Below are 23,966 nucleotides of genomic sequence, written 5' to 3'. Positions count from 1 at the left end.
CATACAGGAAGCTGGAAATACCCTGTCCTATTGTCTGTCCCTCTGGTGTCCCATAGGAAACTGCAGCTAAGTCCTTTGGTATTCCATTGTCTTGGATCAGTTCAATGACATGCAGAAAAGCCCCATGATGTGACCCTTGGCACTGGCAGTGCTAAGGAGGAGGTAGGTACAGGACCTGGAACAAGGATATGCCATAGATCAGCATTACACAGAGGGTGGTGAGCATGGAGCAAAACCAACTGGAGCACAGTGCCTGAAATCTGCTCCCCTTCACCTGACACCTACTGCTGCCTCACCGGGACCCCATGCAGAAAGCTGTGTCTCCCTCTTAGACTGGCTTCCAGCAGTTGCCACAGAAGGAGCCTCCCAGTTCAATTGCTTGTGCTGCTCGGCCTGGGCCCATAGACCCACACCCCAAAGCCAGTGCTCCACCAGCTCACATTCAGCTTCACAGAATCAGCTAATGTAGAAAATCTCAGATCAAGTAAAACCTCTGACCCAAAACCACATCAGCAGATCATGGCACCAAGTGCCACATCCACTCTTCCTTTAGAAACACCAAGGGACGTTGACTCCACCACTTCCCTGAACAGTCCATTCCAATGTCTCACCACGCCTTCTGTGAAAAAATTCCTCATGATGTTCAACCTAACCCTCTCCCGGCACAGCTTAAGACTGTGTCCTCTTGTGTTGTCACTGGTTTCCTGGGAGAAAAGGCCAACCCTTGCCTGGCTACACTCCTTTCAGGTGGTTGTACAGAGTGGTAAGGTCACCTACCCCCGAGTCCTCTTTTCTCCAGGCTAACCAGCCCCAGCTCCTTCAGCCGCTCCTCACAGCATTTGTGCTTCAGACCTTTCACCGGTTTGATTCCCCTTCTGTGGATCCACTCTCAACACCTCAGTTTCCTTCCTGAATGGATTAAAGAGGCCAGAACCAGGCACACTACTCGAGGAGTGGCCTCACCAGTGCAGAGGGCAGGGACAGGATTACTGCCCTGGTCCTCTTAGCCAGGATGCCACTGACTTTCCTGGCCACCTGGGCACACGCTGCCTCATTTTCCGATGCTGTCACCAGCACCCCCTGTCCCTTTTACGCGGGACGGTTTTCCAGTCAGTCTGGCACCAGCCTGTAGCGCTTCATGGGGTTGTTGTGACCCAGGTGCATTCGGCATTTGGTCTTGTTGAATCTCAACACAACTAGCGCCCATCGATCCAGCCCGTCCACATCCGTCTGCAGAGCCTGCGTGCCGGGCGGTGCGGGGACCCGCTGGGCTGTGCAGGCTGATGCGGACGCTACTGGCATCGGCAGAAAGCGATCGCGGAGAGCTATGGGGAAGGCGACTGTAGTGGGAACAAGTGCGTGAGCAGCGGGCTGAGCCGCAGGCTGCCGCGCGGTGACAGGGCCGGGCCGGGGCGGTGGCGGGGCCGGGCCGCCGCGGGTGACGCGGCGCTGCGACACTGGCGCCGCAGCGGGGCGGAATGGGAGGGGCGGGGTGAGGGCAGGGGCTCTCGTCTCTAGCCACGCCCCTGAAACTGCTTGGCCAATGGGACGAAGGGAGGCGTGGCCAGCGCGGCCCGGCATTAAGCCTATGCGCGGCGGGGCTCCCGCCCTTTCGGCTTGAGCGGCAGCAGCGTTTCTCTCCCGGTGGCTCCGGCGCGGCGCGAACATGGCGGACCAGGCCATCTCCTTCCTCAAGGACTTTCTGGCGGGCGGCGTCGCTGCAGCCATCAGCAAGACCGCGGTGGCGCCCATCGAGCGGGTCAAGCTTTTGCTCCAGGTCAGCTGCGCGGACGAGAACGGGTAGCGCGGGCGGCGCCCGTCTCTGCCCCGGCGGGCGCCGGGCCGGCCGAGGACCGAGGGAGGAACGGGGGGCGTGGGCCGCGGCCAGCGCGGGACAAAGGGCGCCAGCGAGGCGGCTGGCGGGAAGGTCACGTGGGTGGCGGCGGGGAAACCGGAGCCGGTTCCGCCGTGCGGGGAGGGGAGGAAGGGAGGGCCGGGCCCAGCCGAGCCGAGCCGAAGGGGGCGGCCGCGGCTGGTGTCACTTCCTGCCGCCCCGCTCCCAGCGCCGAGGGCACGGCAGGGAGGGGAGGGCGGCTGCTCTCCGCCGCCATCTTGGCGACCTTCACGTGATGCGCGCCCGGGCCCCGATTGGGCCGCGGGCGGGGCGGGGTCGGGCGGCGACCGGCGCGCGAGGCCCGGCGTGACCCGGTGGCGCCCCAAGGTGACTCGAGTGACCTTCGCGACGGTCCGGCACCGGACGGGGGCTGGCAAGTCTGTCGGCCTAACGTGGCTGTCTCAGACGACTCCCGCCCGCAGGCCCCGCTCTGTCAGTAAAGGCTCTCTCCTCTGTGTAGGCCCGATGTATTTGTCGTGATGTATGTGTATTATACTTGCCCTTTTACCTCACAGAGTCAGTTAGGTTGGTAAAGATCTCAGATCATGAAGCCCAACCTAACGTCGCCATTTAAACTAGACTGTGGCACGAAGTGCCATGTCCAGTCTTAAACACGTCCAGGAACGGTTGCTTCACCATCTTCCTGAGCAGTCCATTCCAACGTCTAATCACTTTTTGTCTGAAAAAAATTCCTCCCCTATTTCCCCCTAAACGTTCCATGGCACAGCTCGAGGTTGTGTACTCTTGTCACTAGTTGGCTGGGAGAAGAGGCTGGTCCCTACCTTGGTACAGTTTCCCTTGCTGTAGTTGCAGAGGAATTGCTTGCAGCTGTCCGTTCATGTTTTGGCAAGTCCTGATTTCTGAGAAACTTGAAGCAATTTTAAGCCTTTTCCTTAATACCAACAATGGGCATTCAGAATTAACAATTTTGTTTTATAGTAGAAGCAGCTTTCAGCCCAGCTGCAGCGTAGACCTGTCAAGGCAAGTGATCAATATTTGTATGTTTATTTGCAGGTGCAACATGCAAGTAAACAGATTGCTGCTGATAAGCAGTACAAGGGTATCATCGATTGTGTAGTGCGTATTCCAAAGGAACAAGGAGTGCTGTCTTTCTGGAGAGGAAACTTGGCAAATGTCATCAGATACTTCCCAACTCAAGCTCTTAATTTTGCCTTCAAGGATAAGTATAAGCAGGTGTTTTTGGGAGGTGTAGACAAGCACACTCAGTTCTGGAGGTATTTTGCTGGTAACCTGGCATCTGGTGGTGCAGCTGGAGCCACTTCCCTCTGCTTTGTCTACCCCTTGGATTTTGCAAGAACCCGTTTGGCTGCTGATGTTGGAAAAGCTGGCGCAGACAGAGAATTCTCTGGTCTCGGGGACTGCCTAGTCAAAATCACCAAGTCTGATGGTGTGCGTGGCTTGTACCAAGGGTTCAATGTCTCTGTCCAAGGCATCATCATCTATAGAGCTGCCTACTTTGGGATCTATGATACAGCAAAAGGTAATATTTCAGAGGGGATCTGAAAAACTTGTTTCTAGAATTGTATTGTCTGGTTTTGGATATATGAAGGTGAAGGGGAATATCAGTGTCATGCATGTGGCAAGTATACAAGGGAAAACTTGTGCATGCATTGATGGCAACAGCCTACTAATTACTGGTTTTATACTTTTAAGTAGTGGCTCCTTAGGTCAGGAAAGTATGTTGGTGACCAGACACAATTAGAATAATTTATTTTTTGTTCAGTGGATGCTTGAAGTTACACTGGACCAGTGTGTTTAAACAAGTGTGTTTAGCAGAATGGGATTGAGCAGTGCTTTTGCAAGGTAATTTTTAAGCTTGATATTTGGGCAAATAAGCCATTGATGCTAGTTTGTAGTTTAATGTTATCCACAGGGACAGTGACTTAATTTAGTGATGTTTCTTTACTAAAATGTAGTGAATAGTCTAGTCTTCTCATGCCAGTCTAAAAAGAATGCTTGTGCCTAAATGATAACCTGTTTTATTTCCTGAGAAGAAAGTCTTCTAAATATGGCTTTGGTATGTTTCAAGTTTGTGAAGTGTTTTGCTGCAGTTTTATTGAGAGTATGGGTCTACAGTGTTTCATACTACTTCATCTAGTAAAATAGCTGTCATGCAATGAGTGAACCAGAGGAGTATGTGCAAGGTAAAAAGCTAATTGCCTTTTTTGTTTTACTACAGGCATGCTCCCAGATCCCAGAAATACTCACATTGTTATCAGCTGGATGATTGCCCAGACAGTGACTGCTGTGGCCGGCGTGGTCTCCTATCCTTTTGATACAGTGCGGCGTAGAATGATGATGCAGTCAGGACGCAAAGGAGGTAGGCTGTAAATCCACAGAGCTGCTTATGCTGTTAAAACAGCATTAATAAGATGGAGTTCTTTTTTACTAGTAGCCATCCTCAACAGTTACAGTTCATTGTTCCGTAAATCTGGTTTATTATAATGTACTCAAATGAGGAACTGCAGTAAGGCTCAACTTGAGATTGTCAGGATTTATGCTGAGGGCTTTTCATTATGAAACATGAAGTTAAAAAAAAATTGACTGCCTGTTTGCATTGTTAGATTAAACAGAGGTATTAAAAATATATATTTAATATAATATTTTTAGTGAGTGTTATGTTACAGTTTTAAATTCAGGTTTGGGAGATCACAAAGCAGTTAAGTGAAACAAGGCAGGTGTTAAAATTATCTGAGATAAAATAGGAATTAATAACTCTTCGCTCTTTTTCTGCAGCTGATATCATGTACTCCGGAACAATTGACTGCTGGCGGAAGATTGCAAGGGATGAAGGAGGAAAGGCCTTCTTCAAGGGTGCATGGTCTAACGTTCTCAGAGGCATGGGGGGTGCTTTCGTGCTTGTGCTGTACGATGAATTCAAGAAAGTAATTTAAACAGCCTAAATAGAATTGGAAATCAAGTTGAGCAGATCATGTAGAATAACTACCATTATGGACCATTGACCTTCAAGAAATTCCTGTGAGTCTTATTTATCGGAGCCAGATGATACTTCTAGATGGGGCTAGAAACTGACATAGAGGACTGATCCACTTCTCTGTAACATGCATGAAGACACTGAATCGGGCAATTCAGTGCAGCAATTTTTCTTTACAGCAGTAAGGAATGAGTGGCGTTGGTTCTGGGTCCAAAGTTGTTAGGTCCAGTTTAGGCAGAAAAATAATCATTTGCCTGTGGATCAGTCTCCGGTTTCAAGTCCTATCTTCTAGGACCATAAAATTGTATTTGAAAGCATTTGCTAACAAATCATGTTCTTTTCCACTTGTACTGAAGCACTATGTACCATTTTGCACAGCTGAACATCTAGCAACTTTGTTCTTAAATTGGGGCATTCTGCTGTAAAACAATAAACATACTTACTCGGTCTGTGTTGAAATTATTACATAAAAGCTTTGGGAAAGCCTCTTGTATTTGAAAATTTATTTCAGATAATGGGTCCTCTGATACCCTTATACTGCATTCTGTAACAAAATATGCTTTTTAAAAAATAATTAAATGTGAGATCTTTAGAGAGGAGGGGTGGGGAAAGCATGGGTTATATTAATAGAAACCACCCCCATTCTTTGTGCCTGATAGTGTATGATGGACTGCTGCAAGTGGCTTTTTGCATGATTCTTAGAAATTGATTTACAACTTCTATGATTTAAAACTGGGGGAGGGTTCAGTTGTAGTGCTAGGAAAACCTGAAGTACCAAGGACTGTCAAAAAGTAATGCTCTTGCCCTTGGTAAAACAGCCTAAAAATTATTTTTTTTTGTTAAACTGGTATGGAAAGCATCATGGTATTCATGCAAAAACCCAGTAACCCAGTAAATGCCTTCAACTTCTGAGTGACCTATGTATTGTATTGTTGCTGCTGGTTGGAAGTGTTGATTGTGCCATTCAAGGTACGGTTTGGCCTCATCTGTAGCAGTGGTCAGTAGCTCTGTGGAAGGTTGAATTTAATCTGAAATGAGTTGCAGTCTAATAGATGAAGTTGAAGGGGTGTGGGGAGGGAATGTGTGTGCTTCTGTGTAGCTGTAAAATAATCAAAGTAGGTCAGCTTTCAGTGTTAACTGACTGATGTTTAGAGATGGTCAGAAGACCAGATCGAGTAATTTCTCATAACTGCTCTTTGAGATAATGTAATACCCACATGCTGTTCTTCATATGTATATAATCTTTTGTATTTTGTAATCTGCAAAGACACGGTAGAGGGACCAGTAGAGGAAAACAAGGTGTTAATCATGTTTTAAGAACTCCCCCTATATCTTGAGAAATGAAAACTATCATTGTATGACTCATTGAAGGCTGACTGAGCTGTCTTGAGTTCTTCTGTGTGCCTTCTGAGATTGCGATTCAAGATGAAATATTTAAATTACGTGCTTGGCTTTGGCTGGTTATTACCTTCCTCTCGAGCGTACTTTACCTTTTTCCTTTCACTGTTGCACAAGCACCACTTTCAGCATCTGTATGTGAATGTAAGGACATTACACAGCTACTTTGTACACATGCTAATGGCAAACTTCATGTTCCTACTGCAAGTGGTTCTTAAATCCTGTGTGGCAGTGGCAGCTCCCTGTGGTGCAGGCAGGTCATTTGGTGTTAACCGTGCCAATCAATTTGCTGGGGAGCAGGGGAAGACATTTTGTCTATATAAACATATTAATCAGGTTTCTTTCTGTATCAGTGCCTTGCAAGGGTAGAGATAATGATGGGATACCTCCCTGTGAGTGTACGGTGGCCCAAGCTTTGTGAGGGAAACCAAATGTGGTAGTTAATTCAGCAGCTTGACAGGGACAGGACTTTTACACCCAATCTCCCCTTCTGAACAAGGTTTAACCAAAAGAAATAGGGCAAGAAACAAATGCAAGTGTAGGTGTTTAAGTGGAACTGCAATTTCCCTAAGCTGTACATTCAATATGAACTAATTTGTGGTGTTCAGATTTATTTTTTTTTTTAATATATGGCTTCCCCTAGTCATGCAGCAGCAATTTCCAATGTGTAATGCAGTTTAGGGATGTAAGAGGCAAACAATAAATAAGACTTTTAAAAAAAAATGCATTTGTTCTCTGTCTTATTGAAACACTCTGAAATTCATTAATTTTGAAAATTATGAACAGGAAAATATCCAGCATATTTAAAAGAAAATACTGGCATCTAAAGCCTATATTATTTTTAAAGGCATTGGAAAAAACATTTGCACCCTTTGAAGGGAGAAAGAGAGAAACTAAAAAGTCATTTTTGAGGAAATTGTACATTTAAAATCTAGCTATTAAATGCTAGATTTTATATAATTTCTCACAACTGTTATATTGTTTTGAAGACTTTAGATGCTATTTGTGTGAATTAAGTACACACTAAAACTGTACAGGATCACAGTGTTGCAGAGGTCTATTTACAGTGGCAGTACTGAGCTCATGAAATGGCTGACTGACAGACCAGTATTAATAGTTAGCAATTAACAAGTATGATTTTATTTTTCCCTTTTGTCTTGCATAAGATTAGTTGCATTTATTGGGATAGTTTGGTGTACTGGTTGGAAGAGCAAAGAGAAAATTTAAATACTAAGAAGCTGGTTTGTGCTCTAGAAAATAACTAGGCATATAAAAATTACGGTAAAATTGCTGTGGCATTATGCAGCAAGCCTGCGAGCCTACAGGAAATCACTATTAACGAGAGGAAAGAAGCTTCATAGCAATGATGACCAGAGGTAACAGCTTTATTCTGGATAAGAGGGTTTGTTTCACACTGTGAAGAACCTCTTAGCGAGGTTTAAGCACTTCTTCAAAGCAGGTCCTTGCAGAAAAGCTTTGTTGCCAGGCGTTGCAGGTTTGAACAAAGGGAAAAGAACAAATTTCACTGATTTTTATCCTTTTTTTTAAAATAAATCCATTTTAAGTGGATTTGAGGGGACAAACAGTTTTACAGGTGATTATATTTTATAGGTTGGTTTGAAGTACTTGTCAGCAGGATCCATAATTTTCTTTCATGTTGGGGAGTCAGGTGTGTTTTTGGAAAGCTGGATCATCCTTCCATTGTAGTTATTTCCTCAGTATGACTTTTTGTTGGTAAATTTACGTATTCTGTCTAAAGAGAAAGAAAATTTGGTACCATGCAGTAAGCTACAAGTTGGTATCATTCTGAACATTAGTTTCAGCAGTATCAAAGGCTTGGTCTTTCAGTACTTAATAAATGATTGCAAGGCAGGAGAAAACAGTTTTAAGGATAGTTAAAGAATGCTTCAGTGGGTCTGATCAGTACTAGCTGTCAGCAGGAGAAAGAGCAGAAGCTGATTTAGACACTGGACACCCTTAGCTGAGACAATAGAAGGAATTAATTCAGTCAGTATTGCCTGAATTTTCCATATTGTCTAGACGTGTAGATAAAATATTTTGGTTGGTATTGCACATTTTAACATTGGCTAACCTGGAGTTCCAGGAGAGAGCATGCTGCTAGGTAAGATCGTCGTACTCAGAGAGCACTTGGAGTTTAAAGTTTTGAGGGAAGATAAATAATTCAAGAAAAAAAACCCCAAATACAATAGTACAGGTAGGGGAAAAAGGTTAAAAAAGCGAGCTTGCTGTCATACTGAGGGTATATTTCAGAGCATCAAACCAGGGTGTCCTGTGGGCTTTTTTCCTAGGAAAGCTGAAAAATGGGTAAAGCACTGCAGGGCTTTGTGGTCATGCTGTTTTGGGCTACTTTACTGTTCTCCAAGGAAAATGCACAACGAGTGTGTCCTGCAAGTTCTTGGGGTATATTTAACTCCAGGCAAGAGGTGATGAAACTCAGTAATGGTGAGGAAAGCATATGGGGAGAGAATGCCTAACTAGAAAGTCAATTGTCTGTAGTAAGATGAGTAAAATAAAATGGATTAGAGGAGTGCAAGTTGTCTGATGTACTGAATGATTTGGTTGGTGGGATCATAAAGCAAATAAAATTGGCAGTTCTTCAACATGAGTGTTTTAAGGATGCAGTGCAGCAAGTTAGTTTTTTTGAATCACGAGCTTTTTCAGCAATATAAGGAAAAATATTGTGTAAGGAGAAAAGAATGAGAAAATGTGAAAGGCCATTGTGTAATTAGAGGCAAATTGAGGAAATGCAAGCTTTTAAAAGACGTGATTAGCAAAGGATATTTGAGGTTTCAAAATAGCTCAAAAATCCGTTAACACTAAATGTCAGGGAGAGTGTTTGGTATTCAGTGGAGGAGAGCTTTCGAAAATGTGCTTTTTTGTACTTTATTATTATTTTAATAACTTGGAAGAATTCCAAGCATTCAATCAGTGTTAAAGCTACTGAGTTTGGAGAGAAGAGGTAAAATAAAATTTGGTTTTAAGAGTAGATCAAACTGTTTAAACATGTCATAATCATATGAATTATCTTCACAGCAGCAGTTGGGAAGTGTGAGTTAACATGAGGGCTTCACTTAACTCTGGCAACTGCTGCTGCTACATTGCTCCCTGCATGGAAGTGCCGCAGTTTACAGACCTCATCCACAAAGGCCTGTGGATTGCAGTGGAGTGATTTGAGTGTGTTTGGTAGTATATGCACAGGAATTTGGAAGGCACTCAAAAACTCACACTTAGGAAAAGCAAGCAATCAGTATGCAATTTTCCAAAAACTGCTTGTTACTTTCCTAGCTATTATTATTTAATATGATGGACTGTGGACTGCTGCTGCTCTGTAGCCTTAGCTCTGGCAGCCTGATAGGAAGTGAGATACCAGGAATTCATGACTTAAGGAATGAATGAGGAAACCTATCTAAGTCACATTCCTACCTGCTTTCTATGAAAGCCAAAGGTGGTAGGACCAAAGACAAATTAATCAAGATGACAAGCTGGTATATAGTTACCAAAACTAGAGTTTTAGTAGTCAGAGATTTGGGGATTCTTTGTAAATGATTGAATGAAAATTCCACTTCTGGAATCCTCATTAGAGTGCATGGTGTTGCCCACTGAATTTTAGGCAACTAATGACTAGCCTGATTTACTGACTTCTATTATGTCTTTGCTTTAACCAGCTGAGAGAAAGTGTTCCCTCACTGTGCAATCACCATACAAACCACTGCTCAAATGGATGGATTTGAGAAGCAGGAATGGTTTGAAGCCTGTTTGTTGTGATGTCTGCAGAAAGAGGAGTTACTTGCTGTTGACAGTGTGCAGGTAAGATACTGTGAAGAGGAAAGAAGTAAGGGTAAAAAGTAATGGATTCTAAGTGCATTAAACCAAGCTATTAAAAAGGCTTTTTAAAAGTAAGGCTAAATAAACATGCAGAATAGGCTGTGCAGGGATGCTACAGTATATTGGTCAAATACAATTTGCACAAGACACTGAAATTGCAAATCCTGTGTTGAAGCAGGAGGAAGGTTAGTTTAAGTCTTTGCAGCCCTTAGTGATTTGCACTAAGTGTGATGGGATTTTTACATGGGTATAGGTCAGGCTTATGAAATATATATTCACATTATATTTTGACCATTGATGTTTGAAAACGCTAATGGAAAATGCATCCTCACTTAGGTTATTTTTGAAGTATGAGCAGCAACCTTGCAAAGCTGGTACACACAGAAATTACATGTCTCAGTAAAAGTGAAAAGTCTGGTCTTAAAGTACATCTGCAAATGCCTCCAGGATGATCTTTTGTTTTAGTGTTGGCATAGAGCATTTCATGTTTCAAAGCAGCATAGTTTGTGTGACAGAAATTAGTTTTGGACCAAAGGTTAACATTTTTATAAGTCAGTTCTAGTCTTTGGCCTGGTGTGGTTTGTAGTTAACAAATTTAACTGAATTGAGAAGAAATCATACCTGGATAACATCATCAGTTAATGCATTGAATTTGTCTCTTGGTTGTGGTATGGGAGGAAATATGTTCTTGAAACTGCAGTACCTTTGGGTAGAAAATGGGATTGTGGATAAATTGAAAATACAGCTAATATAACTTACACAAACATTTTGTGTTGTAATTTAAGGACATTTTTTACTTTCAAGATTGAATATCTATTGCTTTATGAATAAATTGAGAAATAAAATATTTTCTGTGGGGTAACTGGTGAGAAAATGTTACACTTAGCATTTGGGTTATTAAATTTTCTTTTGTGATTATAATCACAGTAAATATGTTATTAAGAAATTACTTTGAATAAATGACATGACATAACTTTCACCATTGAGTGAGAAGTTTCATGAAAATGTGCTGATTTGGATTCCATCTTGTTGGGTACTATATACAGCCAATGGCTTCAAAGCAACCTGGATGTTAAATGCTTAAAAGTAAGAACAAAAAAAGCTTTTGTAGGATCTGGTAGAATCAATCACTTAATAACTTCAACATCCTTTCCCATTTAGGAATTTTGCATGTCAAAGGGCCATCCACAGCAATCCTGGTGGTAATAGTTCATGACACTGATGGTCAGATTATTTAAATTTGCATATAGGAAAGTAGGAGGTTGGAGGAATGAGATTCATATAGATAATACTCTGTCAGTAGTGTCTACAGAAAAAATGTTGGTTTACCTTTTGAAAAGACAATACAGAAGAAGTGTAATTGAGATTGTTCCCAGTGCAATCAGAAATAAAATCACAAAAATAAAGTAATCTTTCCCTTGACCTGAAACAGCCAAGAGAGAGAAATATTTTAGCAAGTTGAAAAGCTGCCTTTGTGACTGTATGATGTAATGAATGTGAATTTCACTACATTTTTTGAATGCCATAAAGGACTTCAACTTGACTTCCTTAGAGAATTTTGTCAAAAAATGCAGATGGACTTGATACATTTTAAGCCTTTTCAAATATTTAAAATTTAGAGAGTTAAAATTTATAGAATTTTTAAAAAATTCTGGAAAAAGAGAAGAATAAACAGAATTACAGAACAATTAATAGAACAAAATTAATGGAAAGGGTGAAAAGAAAGATGCAGAAGGGTATGATGTGTGTGGTTAAAACTTAAGAGAACTGAGAGGCAGCCTCATCACAGCAGACCAAAGACAAGAGTGGGTCTGTCTCAGTCTGTTTCTGTAGCCCTTGCATCTAAGTAACTGCTGCCTTCACAATCCCAGCTAATCAAAGGCTCTGCTGCCAGAGTATTGGAGCTACTCCTCCACGATAATAAAACCCACCCAGCTCCTTCCATGTAATTGGGTAAAAATTAAGATTTTATTCATTTCTGTGACTGTGAGGAAGAAAGGGAAGTAAACAAAATAATACTGAAAAAAAAAAATAAATTCACAGTCTTACCAAACTCAATGGGTTCACTCCATTCCCCCCAATTTGAGCTTACAAGACAGTGTTTTCCACGTGCTCTGATTTTCAGAGTGTATCTTTTTTTCTCATTGTAATTTTGGAATTCATATCTGTCATTCCTTACCTAAAAGGAAAGTGATCAGACTCTACATTTCACATTTCACCTCATAGGCAGTTGTTAACAAAGTTTTTGGGTAAATTTCCTGATACAGTTTCTATAAAAAAATAATTTGTGTGATTTTTTTTAGGCATGTTCAATCTTGCCAGCAAAACTCTCTGGTCTTTGAAGGTTAAAATTTTTTTGAACTTCATTTTGTCTTTAATTTCTTTTATTATGCTTTATAGACACTTTTTTGTTTTGTGTCCTTGTTTGTGGACCCTAAAGAAATCTGAAAGATACAAAGCAGAATTTGAAGTACCCTGTAAACTCCCCTTGCAACCCTGATGGGAATTAAACAGACATGGATGGTGTCTGTCATTGCTGAAAAGATTACATGTACTTGAGACAATACAATATTTGGCCTCATGATACTTTATACAAATCCTGGAATCTGTCAAGCCCTTCCAAGGCTTAGAAGACCACTCATTTGTTGAGGGAAGACTGACAGTATTTATTATATTCCCTAGGATTCTTGTACTCCCTTTGCCTAGCTGTCCTGAGCTAACAATGTGAAAGAGTGTTTCATATTTTCAGTAAGCAAAATGTCACACCTGTCAGAAACAAAATCTATTTGTGCAATAGATGGAATGTATGAAGTTTTGTGAAATGAGTGGAAAATTTTGCCTGCCCCATCCAAAGGGGATGTATTAAATTTACACTTAAAGATATCACAGGAACATATTTTCCTGAAATCTCATTGCTACATTGATACAAAACCTGTAGTTCTAGAAGTAAGTGTATTTTCTGTAATGGTATTTATGTGTTTAAGTAGGCAAACCCACAAATTTGTATGTGACAAGAATACTTACACGATGAAGCTTTTTCTCTTCTTTGGGTTCATCCTGCAAAACAAAGACTTAATTTTTATTATTTTCTTATCAATCAAATATTTCTCTATTTTTTTCTCATTTTCTTGCTTTTGAAGATCATAAGTTATTTTAAACTGAAAAGTCAGTCAGATATTATTCTCCAGTAATGTCCCAGAATAACAGCATTTTATGCAGAGTTTTGTCTTTCTACATTTCCATTTTATTTATCAGTAGATGTGAGAAGTTGTATTTACCACTAGGGGTACTTTTATAGGCACTATGCGTTCTCATCCATATCCAAATTACGCAAGCAATCACATCATTCTGCAAACACGGCAGATCTGGAAGCTGTGATTTCACAATAGTTTGCTAAGCTGGGGCAGAAAATTGATGTGAATAGCAAATTTACCCTCCTTCCAGTCAAAGTCTCTGTTAGATTGATTCATGCTCAGGGGCTTTCTCTGAAGAGCTACTTACACATCTATGCTGTCAAAATTTAATTAACTGGAATCAAATCAAAAACCTGAATCAAAGAACCTGAAAATTCTGAAGGAAAGTATAAGTTCAAAAATGAGTGAACAAATTCAACAGCAGTGAGTTTTAGTGATGATTTCAGAAAGCACTGAAAAGCTGAGGTCCTGGAAACATCTATCACATGTAATATCAGAATAGCCAGCATTATGGAAAAGTCAGAAAGGCATAACAGAAGGAATGTCTCATTACAGAAAACACACCCACAGTGCGTCTTGGATTATAAAGCAGACTATAGTGCTTATATACACTTATAGACTGTATATAAAACAGGGTGCAAACAAGTTGCTTAAACTTCAGATGTGTACTGCTGCTTTAGCTGTCTTACCTCTGTTGGCCCTCCAGGAAGGTGTGATTTCTAGCTGCCATCTCCATGTCAGTACTTCTGGTACCTTCAGCACCTCAAGGGCTGTGAGACACCTACTGCTCCACAGCAGGGAGCCCTAATGTACACTGACCCTTAGGAGATAATCCTGCTCCTGTGCAGACACCTACATTAAGGTGTTTCACTCTAGGAATTGAATTTCCCACACAAATGTAGAAATCTACACTGAACCCCACACATTCTGACTGTGGCAGAGGAAACAAGAGTTAACATGTATTTCTTTCAAATAAACCTTTCGACAATACTGCTATGTTGTGATTTATATCTTTCTGTAAAACTTTGTAAGTACTTCACACAAGATCTTACTGTCAAATTATACCAACCAGCTGGAAAGCTGCATATACTGCAATTGCTCCTTGAACCAATAGGTACCAAGATAGATACTATTAATATGTGAAAGATAAAAAATCCAGATAATCCAAACAGCCTGCAAGCCATTGGTCTTTTTTTTAAATAAACAAATGAGATTTAATGATGTCTTGCTTTATTACAGTTGTGTAGTTATGTTTAACCCTTAGCTGATCTTTCCTGTAATGGTCTTGTGGCTAAGCAATTGCTACTATGGTAAGATTCTGAGCTGCAGAAGTTCATGAGAGGTGGGATATGAGATCAGCAAAACTGGAGCAGGAGGACACCACAGCTTATTAGAGAAAAACTGACAAATAAAGAAGTCAGAAATTTACCCATTATAGATATTCATGAGCATAGGTTCAGTACCAAAGACAAACCAGGAAATTGTTTTTACCTTATTTTGTATGCTGATTTCATACTGAAAACACTTTGCTTCCTCCACATGACTTGTAAGGGGTGGATGCCATGTAATTATACAACCTGCTGAATCTTTGGTACAATGGGCAGTGACATTTAATGGAGCAGTGAGTATTTCTGGGGAAAAAATGGAATAATTAATATAGGCATGGTCAGTAAACAGCTGCAACTCATGCCTTCACAGCAAAATGCACGTGAAAGTGAGGCAGCTGATACACAGCTGCATGCTGCTGGTGCTAGCTGAAGTTATCTGGTAAACAGCAGTAAAACACTTCACCAAAACTTGAGAATGTCACTGCAGTTTTTGAACATCTGAAGTAAATGAAGTTTGTGTAAAGAAAAGGTATGCAAGAGTTTGTGCAATTCAGTAGTGCATTCAGCAGAGTGCCATTTTCTTCTACGTATGTTTTCCAACTGCACATTGACAATGCGAGTTTCCATAGGAAAAAGGAAGATTTTGTATGTGGGATATCATTCATAATGCATTCAAGGCATCTGAAGTGGAGTGCCTGTGTGATATTGTTTAGTCAGTGTGACCTGATTTCTCTTGGGACTTAAACACCTAACTCACAGAGATACCCACATAATTAACTAATGCAGTCCTAATTTGGAAGCTGAACCCTGACTCTGGTTTTAGGACATGTAGCTTTTGTGGTTCAAAGAGGTGTGACATTAAGGGATGATAAAATAAGCTTTTAAGAAAGATGGCCTTGAAAATCTAACCATTGTGTTTCATTACTTGGAGTCCATGCCTAGGTCTACACCTCTTCTCTCAGCAGTTTTTTTCAGGCTGCCTCTGCCTTTGCTTGTTTTAGTCAAATTTTGAAGCTATATTCTGTCAGCTGTTGGAAGCAAAGTCTGCCTTGCAGTGCAGGATACTGCAACAGCTACAGACTTTGTTTTAATCTGCTTTCCAGAAAAAAATCCCCACTTCCTTATTTTATAAAACAGTAATAAAATAAAATGTTCAGTTACTTACCAATTTTATACAGGTCAATGTACTCATCATAGAACTGAATCAGGGAGTCTTTGCTAGACCCATTCACCAGGAAATAAGCTTTTTCAGTCCCTATGCTCACGTTTTGGAAGATACATCCCACATTTCTGCAGTTTTCATCTTTAATGTAAAGCTCACACTCCATCTCCTCTTCATCTCTGCACACAGCAAAGTATTCTAGTTAAACATGGGCACTGTGATGTGTGGAATGAGAATTCAGAACTCCCCGGACCAAAGAGACCTCCTTACCTTGACTTCTGCCAGTAGAGAAAATACTGTGTGTCTGCTGGAGCTTCCCTTCCTGCCTGCCAAGTGCAGTTCATGAGGAAAATGTTATAAATCACACAGGAGAAGTTTTCAATGGCTGACCCATTCATGCCTGCAAACACAGGAATATCCATGATGAGGAAAACTCATGTGACTCCTCCAAGCTGGAGGATCATGGCACACAGATATGTTAGATACCTGCAAGCCCAGCTAGTTATTGCTTGGGTTAGGAATGACAACTGAGAGAAAACTCTACTCTCACTCCACTTTAACTGCCTCTGGACTGTGAAACTTGTCAGTAAGTGAAGCTTTCTACATATAAAGGAATCACATTGCTTTTTAATACCATCCATGCTGCTACAGGGAAAAGTATTTCTTCTTTTGCAATTAATGCACAGGAATACACTCCTGATGTGTTTACACAGAGGATTAAAAATCCTGAGACTTTTAAAAGTAAGGTTGGACTTTTTCCTGCTTTCCAATCAAGCAGGCTCCTCCTCAGATTTTTCCACCTTCCTGTGGGTGACTTGCTCTTTTGCTTTTCTGGGGCACATTGAAATGGGAACCTTGTTTCTTCTGAAGGTCCCTCATGGCTGGGCTGTGCAGGCATCCTCAGCCTCTTCGTCTCTTCTCCTTCAACCAGTTTTCTGCTTCTTTCTGTGCTATGTACAGAATTCGGTGAAAGTGTGGAGGCTTCCTCTGCTACTGACTCCAGCCCTCTCCAGTGCCCAATAAAGAGGGCAGCCTTATGGAAGAACAAGGGAATCCTCTGGGGCAGCTGCACACTTGGAAGGGAGGGCCAGCTGGGGAGGAACACTGAAGTTTTGTGTGTCCTGGTTTGTATTTTAAGGGTCACCATGGGTGTTTCCACTGTCATTTCTACAGGAAGAGAAGAGCAATGAGCATTTTCTCAGACATGAGAAAACTGCTAATCCATCACCTCTGTCATGTCTGAAATACCCCAATTACATACTGCAGCTGCAGCACTGGGGGCTGAGGAGTTTTAATGGAGATCTCTGAGCTGAGAAGGAAGGGAAAAATGGGTCACAAAAAACACACCATTAGCCCAGCAGAAAAGCATTCCATAAATGAGTATTAACATCTTAATCTGTAACAGCCAGAAGAGTTATTTGAAGCCACCCTTAAACCACTGTAATTTATTGGCATTTTGGAGCCTTAGTACAAAAGAGAATAATGCAATTATGGACACATTTCTAGTAATACATCTCTTGCAGAGTGATGGAGATATTTATTACAGAGCAAATAATTTTAACAGCTCTGAAAAAACAAAAAAAAGGTTTTAAGAAAATATAGCAGTTGCTTACTGTCCAAGTAACTGCTTTCTAAGGCAATGTTTACTTTTAAAATATTGCAAATGGATAAAGCCTTAGCCAGACCATATACATTACCTCCAGGGAGAAAGGTGCAATGTTTTGAGATGTTTGTGTTTGGCACTTCAATGATAAAGAATACCCCTTTGTGCAGAGGCATGTGTATTTCCACTGGAAAGCTGCACAGTGGACTATCCACCTGAAAGGAGAACATGTTGATATTTTATTTATCTGCTTTTCCCCTTCTGTTAGATGAGGCTGGCTATGGAAGTGCAGCTCAGGAATGTAATTCCATGTTTATGTATGTTTTTGGCTCAAGAGCTATCTGTCTCCTTTAGCATTCAAGGGTGATATAAAATGTAACTGAGGGATCAAAAATGTAGCTACACAAAAGCTTTGCTCAGGAACTGGATACTACACCAGTGTGCAGCTATTTCAGGAGACTAATAGTAGCCCAGTGGCATAACAGAGGATGGCAAACACATAGTGGAGCCAAAATAGAATTTAATCAAAGGATTAAGCAAAATAAAAGACCTCATCTGACCTGCCCAGGGGTTAAAAATGTCTATGGTGTTGCATGTATAATCTTCAATAAAGATTAAGGCACCTCCTTTGCTAGACTAAATAAGCCATCTCTATCTCTGTTGAGATTCCTATTTTTCTCTTTGGATAATGTGGGTTTATAACATAACCTGTGCTATAGGCATGATCTAATTTACTGGGAAACAAGTGAAAAATTTAAAATAACCATAATCCCTGTCAGTGTTTCTCGGATTTTTTTTTGTGGGAGGGTCTCTTGCTCTGTCTCTTTAAAGTCTCTAGGAATCTCAATCTCACAGCCCCTTTTTTCAGCAGCTACATTACTACTCATGATTCAACATAGCTGCAGTTCAGGCTATCATTTTTTTTCTACTTTGGTGTCAGAATTTCAATTCTTTAGTATGCATTGGGTGCTCATCTCACAGCAAATGCACCCTGGCATTGCTGATGGCTTTCCACAGCCCCTAAGAGATCAAGCTGTAGACTGCAAATAGCCACATGTCAGATGTTATCTACAACATTCATTTTTTCCAAAGTAAGTGAAATTGATAAAAGGTACAATTATTTATCCCAATGAATAACAAGTTTACCTCTGTGTCTGTGTATTCCACATCCCTGTCCATGATGGTACATGTGTACTCAGAGAAATTCCTGCTGCTCTCCCAGGACAGTTCCATTTTTCTCCAGTCCATATTCACATTTGTAATCAGTGATTCCTGTGTGTCTGCTGAAAGTGTTGCAGCATAAGTTCATTAAGGATATGCTATTGCTTTTGTTGAATAGTAGAGGATAGTATCTGTCAGGCTTAAGATAGCAATTGCCAGTTTCATTACAAGTATCTCTGATAAATGAAGAGTTAAACCTCTTCTCTCAGATTATATCTGCAAAAACATACTTACACTCCATACATTGGATATCAGCATGCAGGGGATGAAATAGCATCATATACCACCAAATCATACAAGTGAATCCAAGAGTATCAAACATATTTCCTTCTCTGAAAAGAGATAATGAAACCTTCAGAAAGAAAAAGGAAACAATAAGAAAAATAAAAGAGAAAAGAAAATCATGTTGAAGTGTATTTTGGTTTGCAAAACTTAAATATTTTAAAATATTCTTTAGAAAAGTCAGGCAGAGGGTGTGCTTCAGGATGTCTGGCAGGCACCTCTTTGAAAGAACAGAATAGCCATGATACTGCCTATAACTAAGTAGTTTGAGATAAAGAGGTCACAGACTCCCATGATGATAAGTACACGCACTGTATGCAGTGCAGAGATCATGACTTAAAGTTACTTTTTCCCACATATTTATCCTAACTGTAGCATCAGAAAGTCAGGTTTTCTTGCATGAAAACAATTGTCCTGTGACCATCGCAATGCTGTACTCTGAATTGGTTGCTAGAATGGTGTTGCTAACACACCAGTGTTTTGGCTGTTGCTGAGAGGTTCTGGCACAGCATCAGGGTTGTCTCTCCAACCCCAACCCACCGACTCTGCAGAGGCCAGTGGGACAGGGGTGAGCCAGAGGCTGGGAGGGAACATGGCCAGGACAGCTCACCCCAGCTGATAGGGATATCCCATATTATATGGCGTCACGTTCAGCAATAAAACCTGGGAGAAAGAAGGATTGGGGAGGGATGAGGCATTTCTTGTCCAGATATTTGACTTCCAAAGCAACTGCTATGTGTCCTTTGGCCCCCTGTCACAGGGAGTGGCTGGATAGTATCTGCTGGGGGGAAGTAGAGAGTAAGGAAGAGGGGGAGTGAGAGAGCAGCTGGTGGGCAGCTTGGTGGCCAGCCAAGTTCAGGACATCACAGTATTTTTTCCTGTTTGCTATCACAAACTCATCTCCACTTTTCAAACTACATAACTCCCACAGTTCTTAGAGGTTTGCATCCATACAGAATAGTTTGCTTCAAATTTTTGCTTGCTTCAGTGTCAGAAACCAAGGCATCAGATATTCCAGATCACTGTAGGCAATTTAAATTACTAAGGAAGTGTGAGTACATGCAAAGGTTGACTCCACATTCATTCATATGCTATGGAGGACTGAGCAAAGCTAGTCAAACAATGGCATCAGCTCTTGTCAAACATTTCTCATCTTATCTACATTTTCCTTCTCTCCAAGGAGGTTAAAACTCTTCAGAAAATATTTCTCGATTCCCATCTATATTTTTTTCTACATGAAGAAGCAACTCTGGTTAAATTTTTGTTTGTTTTAGAATTAGTGCAGTGCAACTTCGTAATAGCAATTTTCTTGATTGCAGGTAGTACTAAGGATAATTCTAAAACTGAATTAAATTCTTACAAACTCAGGAAAAAGAGAAACATGGTAATATTTTGTTACTAGTCAACCTTTCTGTATTAATTTTTATGGTCATTTCAGAATGCTGATTTCAAACTGACTCCACTTGTGGTGAAAGCAAAAACCCTCCCTGATGTTCCAAGGAAGTAATTCTGTAGTCTTGAATATTTTCAGAAGACATGTCACATTTCCTGGAAATTGGCTTGATGTGACATATCCATCATGGTCCTTGGGATTCAAGCTGGGCCAGGACACAACGCAGGGGTTGCAACACAGACAGACTCTTCACTGTAACCTGCTTATCTCTTGCAGCATCCATATTTGTAAGTCATCATACTACAGTAAGGATGTGGCCAAAGCTGCTGGGAAGTGATACTGAAGAATCTCGAGTACAAACAGTATGGAGGACTGTCCATGAAATGATCTGTGAGATATTGGTGTGAATAGTTATTTACACTTTCACATGCTCTCAAGGATTTCCCCAGAAATGCACATGAGAACCTTGAGACCCGTTGTCCTTCTTAATCATATTTTACTCCATTTTGTTCAGTCACTCAACATTTTCCCCTTCCTTTCCTCATCTTATGTTCCTTTTCTAGGCATTTGTTTTCCTACTCTTTGGTAACTGTCTGCTCACCTTTCCTTTATTTTCTTTGTTTCATTTTTCTTGAGATCTCCCTTTCTCTGTTCTGATTACTCCTATGCTTTCAAAATCTCCCTCCTACACATGACTGCAGCCCCATATTGTAAGTACCCTTCATGCCTTCTCATGGAAGTGCTCATCTGGGACACTGCCATAGGAATCATCCTGTCTGCTTAGAGAAATGTTTGCTGGCATCATTGTCTCCATCCTCTGGACATTTCATTGGACATGCAGTGGGAATAGCAGGGCCTGTAAGCATTCACTTTCCTCTTAAGAAATGACCATTCCAGCTGAATGTCCCAACACATAGCCAGATCCTCAGGGCTTTTTCTGCCTCTCAGGCAGGATGAGCGATATAGGAGCTGTGGTGAACCCTCAGCCATTTAGTTGAGCAATCCAGAGCTTCTGTGTGGTGGCCAAACAAGTGTCTCCAGTATCATATTTTTAGGAGTTTTCTGCCTCCAGGGCCTCCACCCTCTTTCAGACTGGTCTTCTTCAGACAGATGTGGTAAAGCTCTCTCTGGTCTGAAGTCAACTCAGTGTTGAATGTGCCAGAAAGAACACTCATGTCAGAATGATTGTGAGTGTTATTTGGAGGATCAGACCAGAAGAACCACACATATTCTGTTTTAAGCAGTATTTCCTCATATTTCATCAAAATAGAATTTATTAGGATGAAAATGCCCAAACTAGATGATTTTTTCTGCCTTGTCTCTTTCCTCTTTCTCCCCTGGCCAGCCTCAGAAGTGTGTGTCTGTCCTGCTACACAGGGGAGGGCCCCAGGGGCTCCTCAAGCACCTGGTTTCCCGACTCCTCAATTATCAGCTCACTCCCTAGCTCTCTCCAGGGCAATTTGTTATAAACCAAATCTATCCACCTTGTCAATGTGTCAGAAGTAAAATACAGTCAGGTAGTCTGTAGTGGTTTCTACAGAAAGCATCCACTAAATACTGACTTAAGCACTATCAATTCTTACCCTCTTAGTCTATTGTTTTTGCTCTTAGGCTGTGAGTGCAGAATGGTACCAGAAAATGTCACCTGAGACCAGACTTATTTGCTTCAGTGTCTCTAGGAAAATTACTTCTGCCCATGATACACTTCCAGAAACGAAACTTTGTATTTTACCCACAGGGTAATGCGAGGATAAACTGATACATTGTCAAGATAAGGAGAATAGCATACACTGGCTAAGCCTTCCTGGAAGCACTGAAATAAGAATAGAAACCTTACAATGCATACCAAGCAATGAAATATTACTATCCGACTTCTGCCTAAATACAACTGTTTCAGTTTTCAGGTCAGTATTCTGATTCCTGTAGATGATACAAAACTGGGACTAGTGGGTGATAGTGACTGTTTTGCTTCAGAGACCGGGAGGAGCTGGAGAAATGGGATGACAAGAATCTTTTGGAATACAGCAAAGAAAGGTGCTGAGTCCTGTGCTCCGGGAGGAGCAACCCTGGCACTAGCAGAGGCTGAGATCCACCTGGAAAGCAGTTTTGCAGAGACAGCACAGGCTGACCACGGGCCAACAATGCGCCCTTGCAGAACGGAAGATCAAAGGCACCCTGGGCTGCATGAGGCAGAGTGCTGCCAGCAGGAGGTGTTCCTGGAGTGCCTGGCCTTGTTCTGGTATCCCCAGAAGAAAGATATGGAGCTACTGGAGGGAGTCCAGCAAAGATGATTAAGGGCTCTGACATATCTTCTCAGGAAGCTGAGAAATCTGGGATTGTTCATCCCGGAGAGATGAAGGCTCAGCGGGATGTTATCCATGTGTACAAATACCCAGCTGTGGGGAATGAGAAAGAGCCAGGCTCTGCTCAGAGCTGACAAGTGACTGGACAAGAAGCAATAGGCAAAAACTGAAATAATGGAAATTCAACTTAAACACAAGAAAACACCTTTTGCTGTGAGGTAGTCAACTACTTGAACAGGTTTTCCAGGAAAGCTTTGAAGTCTCCAGTGTTGGAGATACTGACTGGACAAAGCCCTGAGCAACCTGCTGTAGCTGACCCCGCTCTAATCAAGGCTTGAGACAGGACAATTTCCAGAAGTGCCTTCCAGCCTCAACCATCCCATGATTTCGTGATTTACTTTTTTCTCCCCCAAGAAATAGAAATCTCCATATTTCTACTTAGAGCAATTTATAGAAAGGATACAGAAAATAACATTTCTTTCAGTTACTGAAAAATAGATGTCAGATAAAAAATGTCAAATAGTGCAGTAGATATCATAGACATTTCATAGTCTTCCTTGGGTCATGCAGAACTCTTTAGAAAATTTGTATATACACATTTCTACTTTTAATCAAATAGGCAAAAGAATCCCCAACATTTTCTCTAAAATGCCTTAAGGTCAAAGGACACCAATCTGGATTTTGTACATGTATGACTGTACCTAACTTAATCCCTGGAAAATATTTGTGTCCTGAAAAAAGTCTTCTGTGGCACAAAAAATCAACACACAACATAGAGAGACATACCTTCTCTTGAAAAACTCTCCTCATTTATCTTGTTTGATCTTGGTTTGCAACAAGGAGGACACTTGTAGTTGTATTCACATGCAGAAATCTCTAAGTGTTTTCCTCTGCCAGTTAGCTTTGTTTTAAATAACAAATGCTGCAAGTTAGAAAGCTGCTCAGTTTATAATTTCCCTTACTGCTTTTTGAGCTTTCTTGTGTTTCCTGATTGGCAGATGTTAACAACTTCACATGAAGAGATCATGCAACTAACTCTTCCTTCCTGTTATGTCAGATGAACTAAGCATTAATAGTCACAATATACAAACATATTACCCAAAAATACAGAAATACTCAATAGAATCACAGTATATCAACATGCTCATAGAAACACCCCTTCTATAAATAAACAGACTTTCATAAATAATATGTTCTGGAAATAACAGCAGTGTTGTGTGACTGGTCCATGTTTAAAGTGACTGCTTGTATATGTTGGTTATGGCCCCTGTATGAGCCCAGGTGAGGAAGATCAGTCCTTAGCAGGTATATATAAACATATATATATATATATATATATATAAAAACAGCCAAGAAAGTTCTGTATGGCATATTTTCAGGCAAAGA

The 23,966-nt window shown here is 41.2% G+C and overlaps 2 protein-coding genes across 9 annotated transcripts; one reads left to right on the top strand and one right to left on the bottom strand.

The window, feature by feature from the left end:
- The first annotated feature begins 1,599 nt into the window (after positions 1–1,599).
- Positions 1,600–5,297, top strand: SLC25A6 (solute carrier family 25 member 6). Its single transcript, XM_005516498.3, has 4 exons — positions 1,600–1,777; positions 2,909–3,395; positions 4,095–4,235; positions 4,652–5,297. The coding sequence occupies exons 1-4, from the start codon at positions 1,667–1,669 to the stop codon at positions 4,807–4,809; spliced, it is 897 nt and encodes a 298-aa protein (XP_005516555.1). The 5' UTR covers positions 1,600–1,666; the 3' UTR covers positions 4,810–5,297.
- Positions 5,298–7,615: 2,318 nt separating this feature from the next.
- LOC102106350 (granulocyte-macrophage colony-stimulating factor receptor subunit alpha-like) lies at positions 7,616–23,882 on the bottom strand. Of its 8 annotated transcripts, none has more exons than XM_014263643.2 (12): positions 23,367–23,882; positions 18,837–18,954; positions 18,528–18,664; positions 17,476–17,596; positions 16,049–16,178; positions 15,782–15,957; positions 14,780–14,919; positions 13,119–13,151; positions 12,144–12,273; positions 11,424–11,517; positions 10,716–10,797; positions 7,616–8,001 (listed from the first exon to the last, which is right to left on the bottom strand). In XM_014263643.2, exons 1-12 carry the CDS (start codon positions 23,388–23,390, stop codon positions 7,939–7,941), a joined length of 1,248 nt encoding a protein of 415 aa, XP_014119118.1. In that variant the 5' UTR covers positions 23,391–23,882; the 3' UTR covers positions 7,616–7,938. The 8 variants fall into 8 exon arrangements, with proteins under 8 accessions (XP_014119118.1, XP_014119121.1, XP_005516868.1 ...); XM_014263646.2 differs by having other exon boundaries at positions 18,528–18,661; XM_005516811.3 differs by having other exon boundaries at positions 18,837–18,934.
- Positions 23,883–23,966: the final 84 nt, after the last annotated feature.

This window comes from Pseudopodoces humilis, chromosome 2, assembly GCF_049639895.1.
Source record: "Pseudopodoces humilis isolate 2021_Gansu_Grassland_sample_001 chromosome 2, ASM4963989v1, whole genome shotgun sequence".
NCBI classification, from domain to species: Eukaryota; Metazoa; Chordata; class Aves; order Passeriformes; family Paridae; genus Pseudopodoces; species Pseudopodoces humilis.
This window is presented reverse-complemented; position numbering and strand designations above follow the sequence as displayed.

Excerpts from the sequence above, each read along its gene's own strand:
- SLC25A6 (XM_005516498.3), top strand. The coding sequence starts at position 1,667 with ATGGCGGACCAGGCCATCTCCTTCCTCAAGGACTTTCTGGCGGGCGGC. Across the intron at positions 1,778-2,908 it reads GGGTCAAGCTTTTGCTCCAG|GTGCAACATGCAAGTAAACA; the intron begins GTCAGCTGCGCG and ends GTTTATTTGCAG. Across the intron at positions 4,236-4,651 it reads GCAGTCAGGACGCAAAGGAG|CTGATATCATGTACTCCGGA; the intron begins GTAGGCTGTAAA and ends CTTTTTCTGCAG.
- LOC102106350 (XM_014263643.2), bottom strand. The coding sequence starts at position 23,390 with ATGAGGAGAGTTTTTCAAGAGAAG. Across the intron at positions 15,958-16,048 it reads CTCTACTGGCAGAAGTCAAG|AGATGAAGAGGAGATGGAGT; the intron begins GTAAGGAGGTCT and ends TGCTGTGTGCAG. Across the intron at positions 12,274-13,118 it reads AAGAGAAAAAGCTTCATCGT|GTAAGGAATGACAGATATGA; the intron begins GTAAGTATTCTT and ends CTTTCCTTTTAG.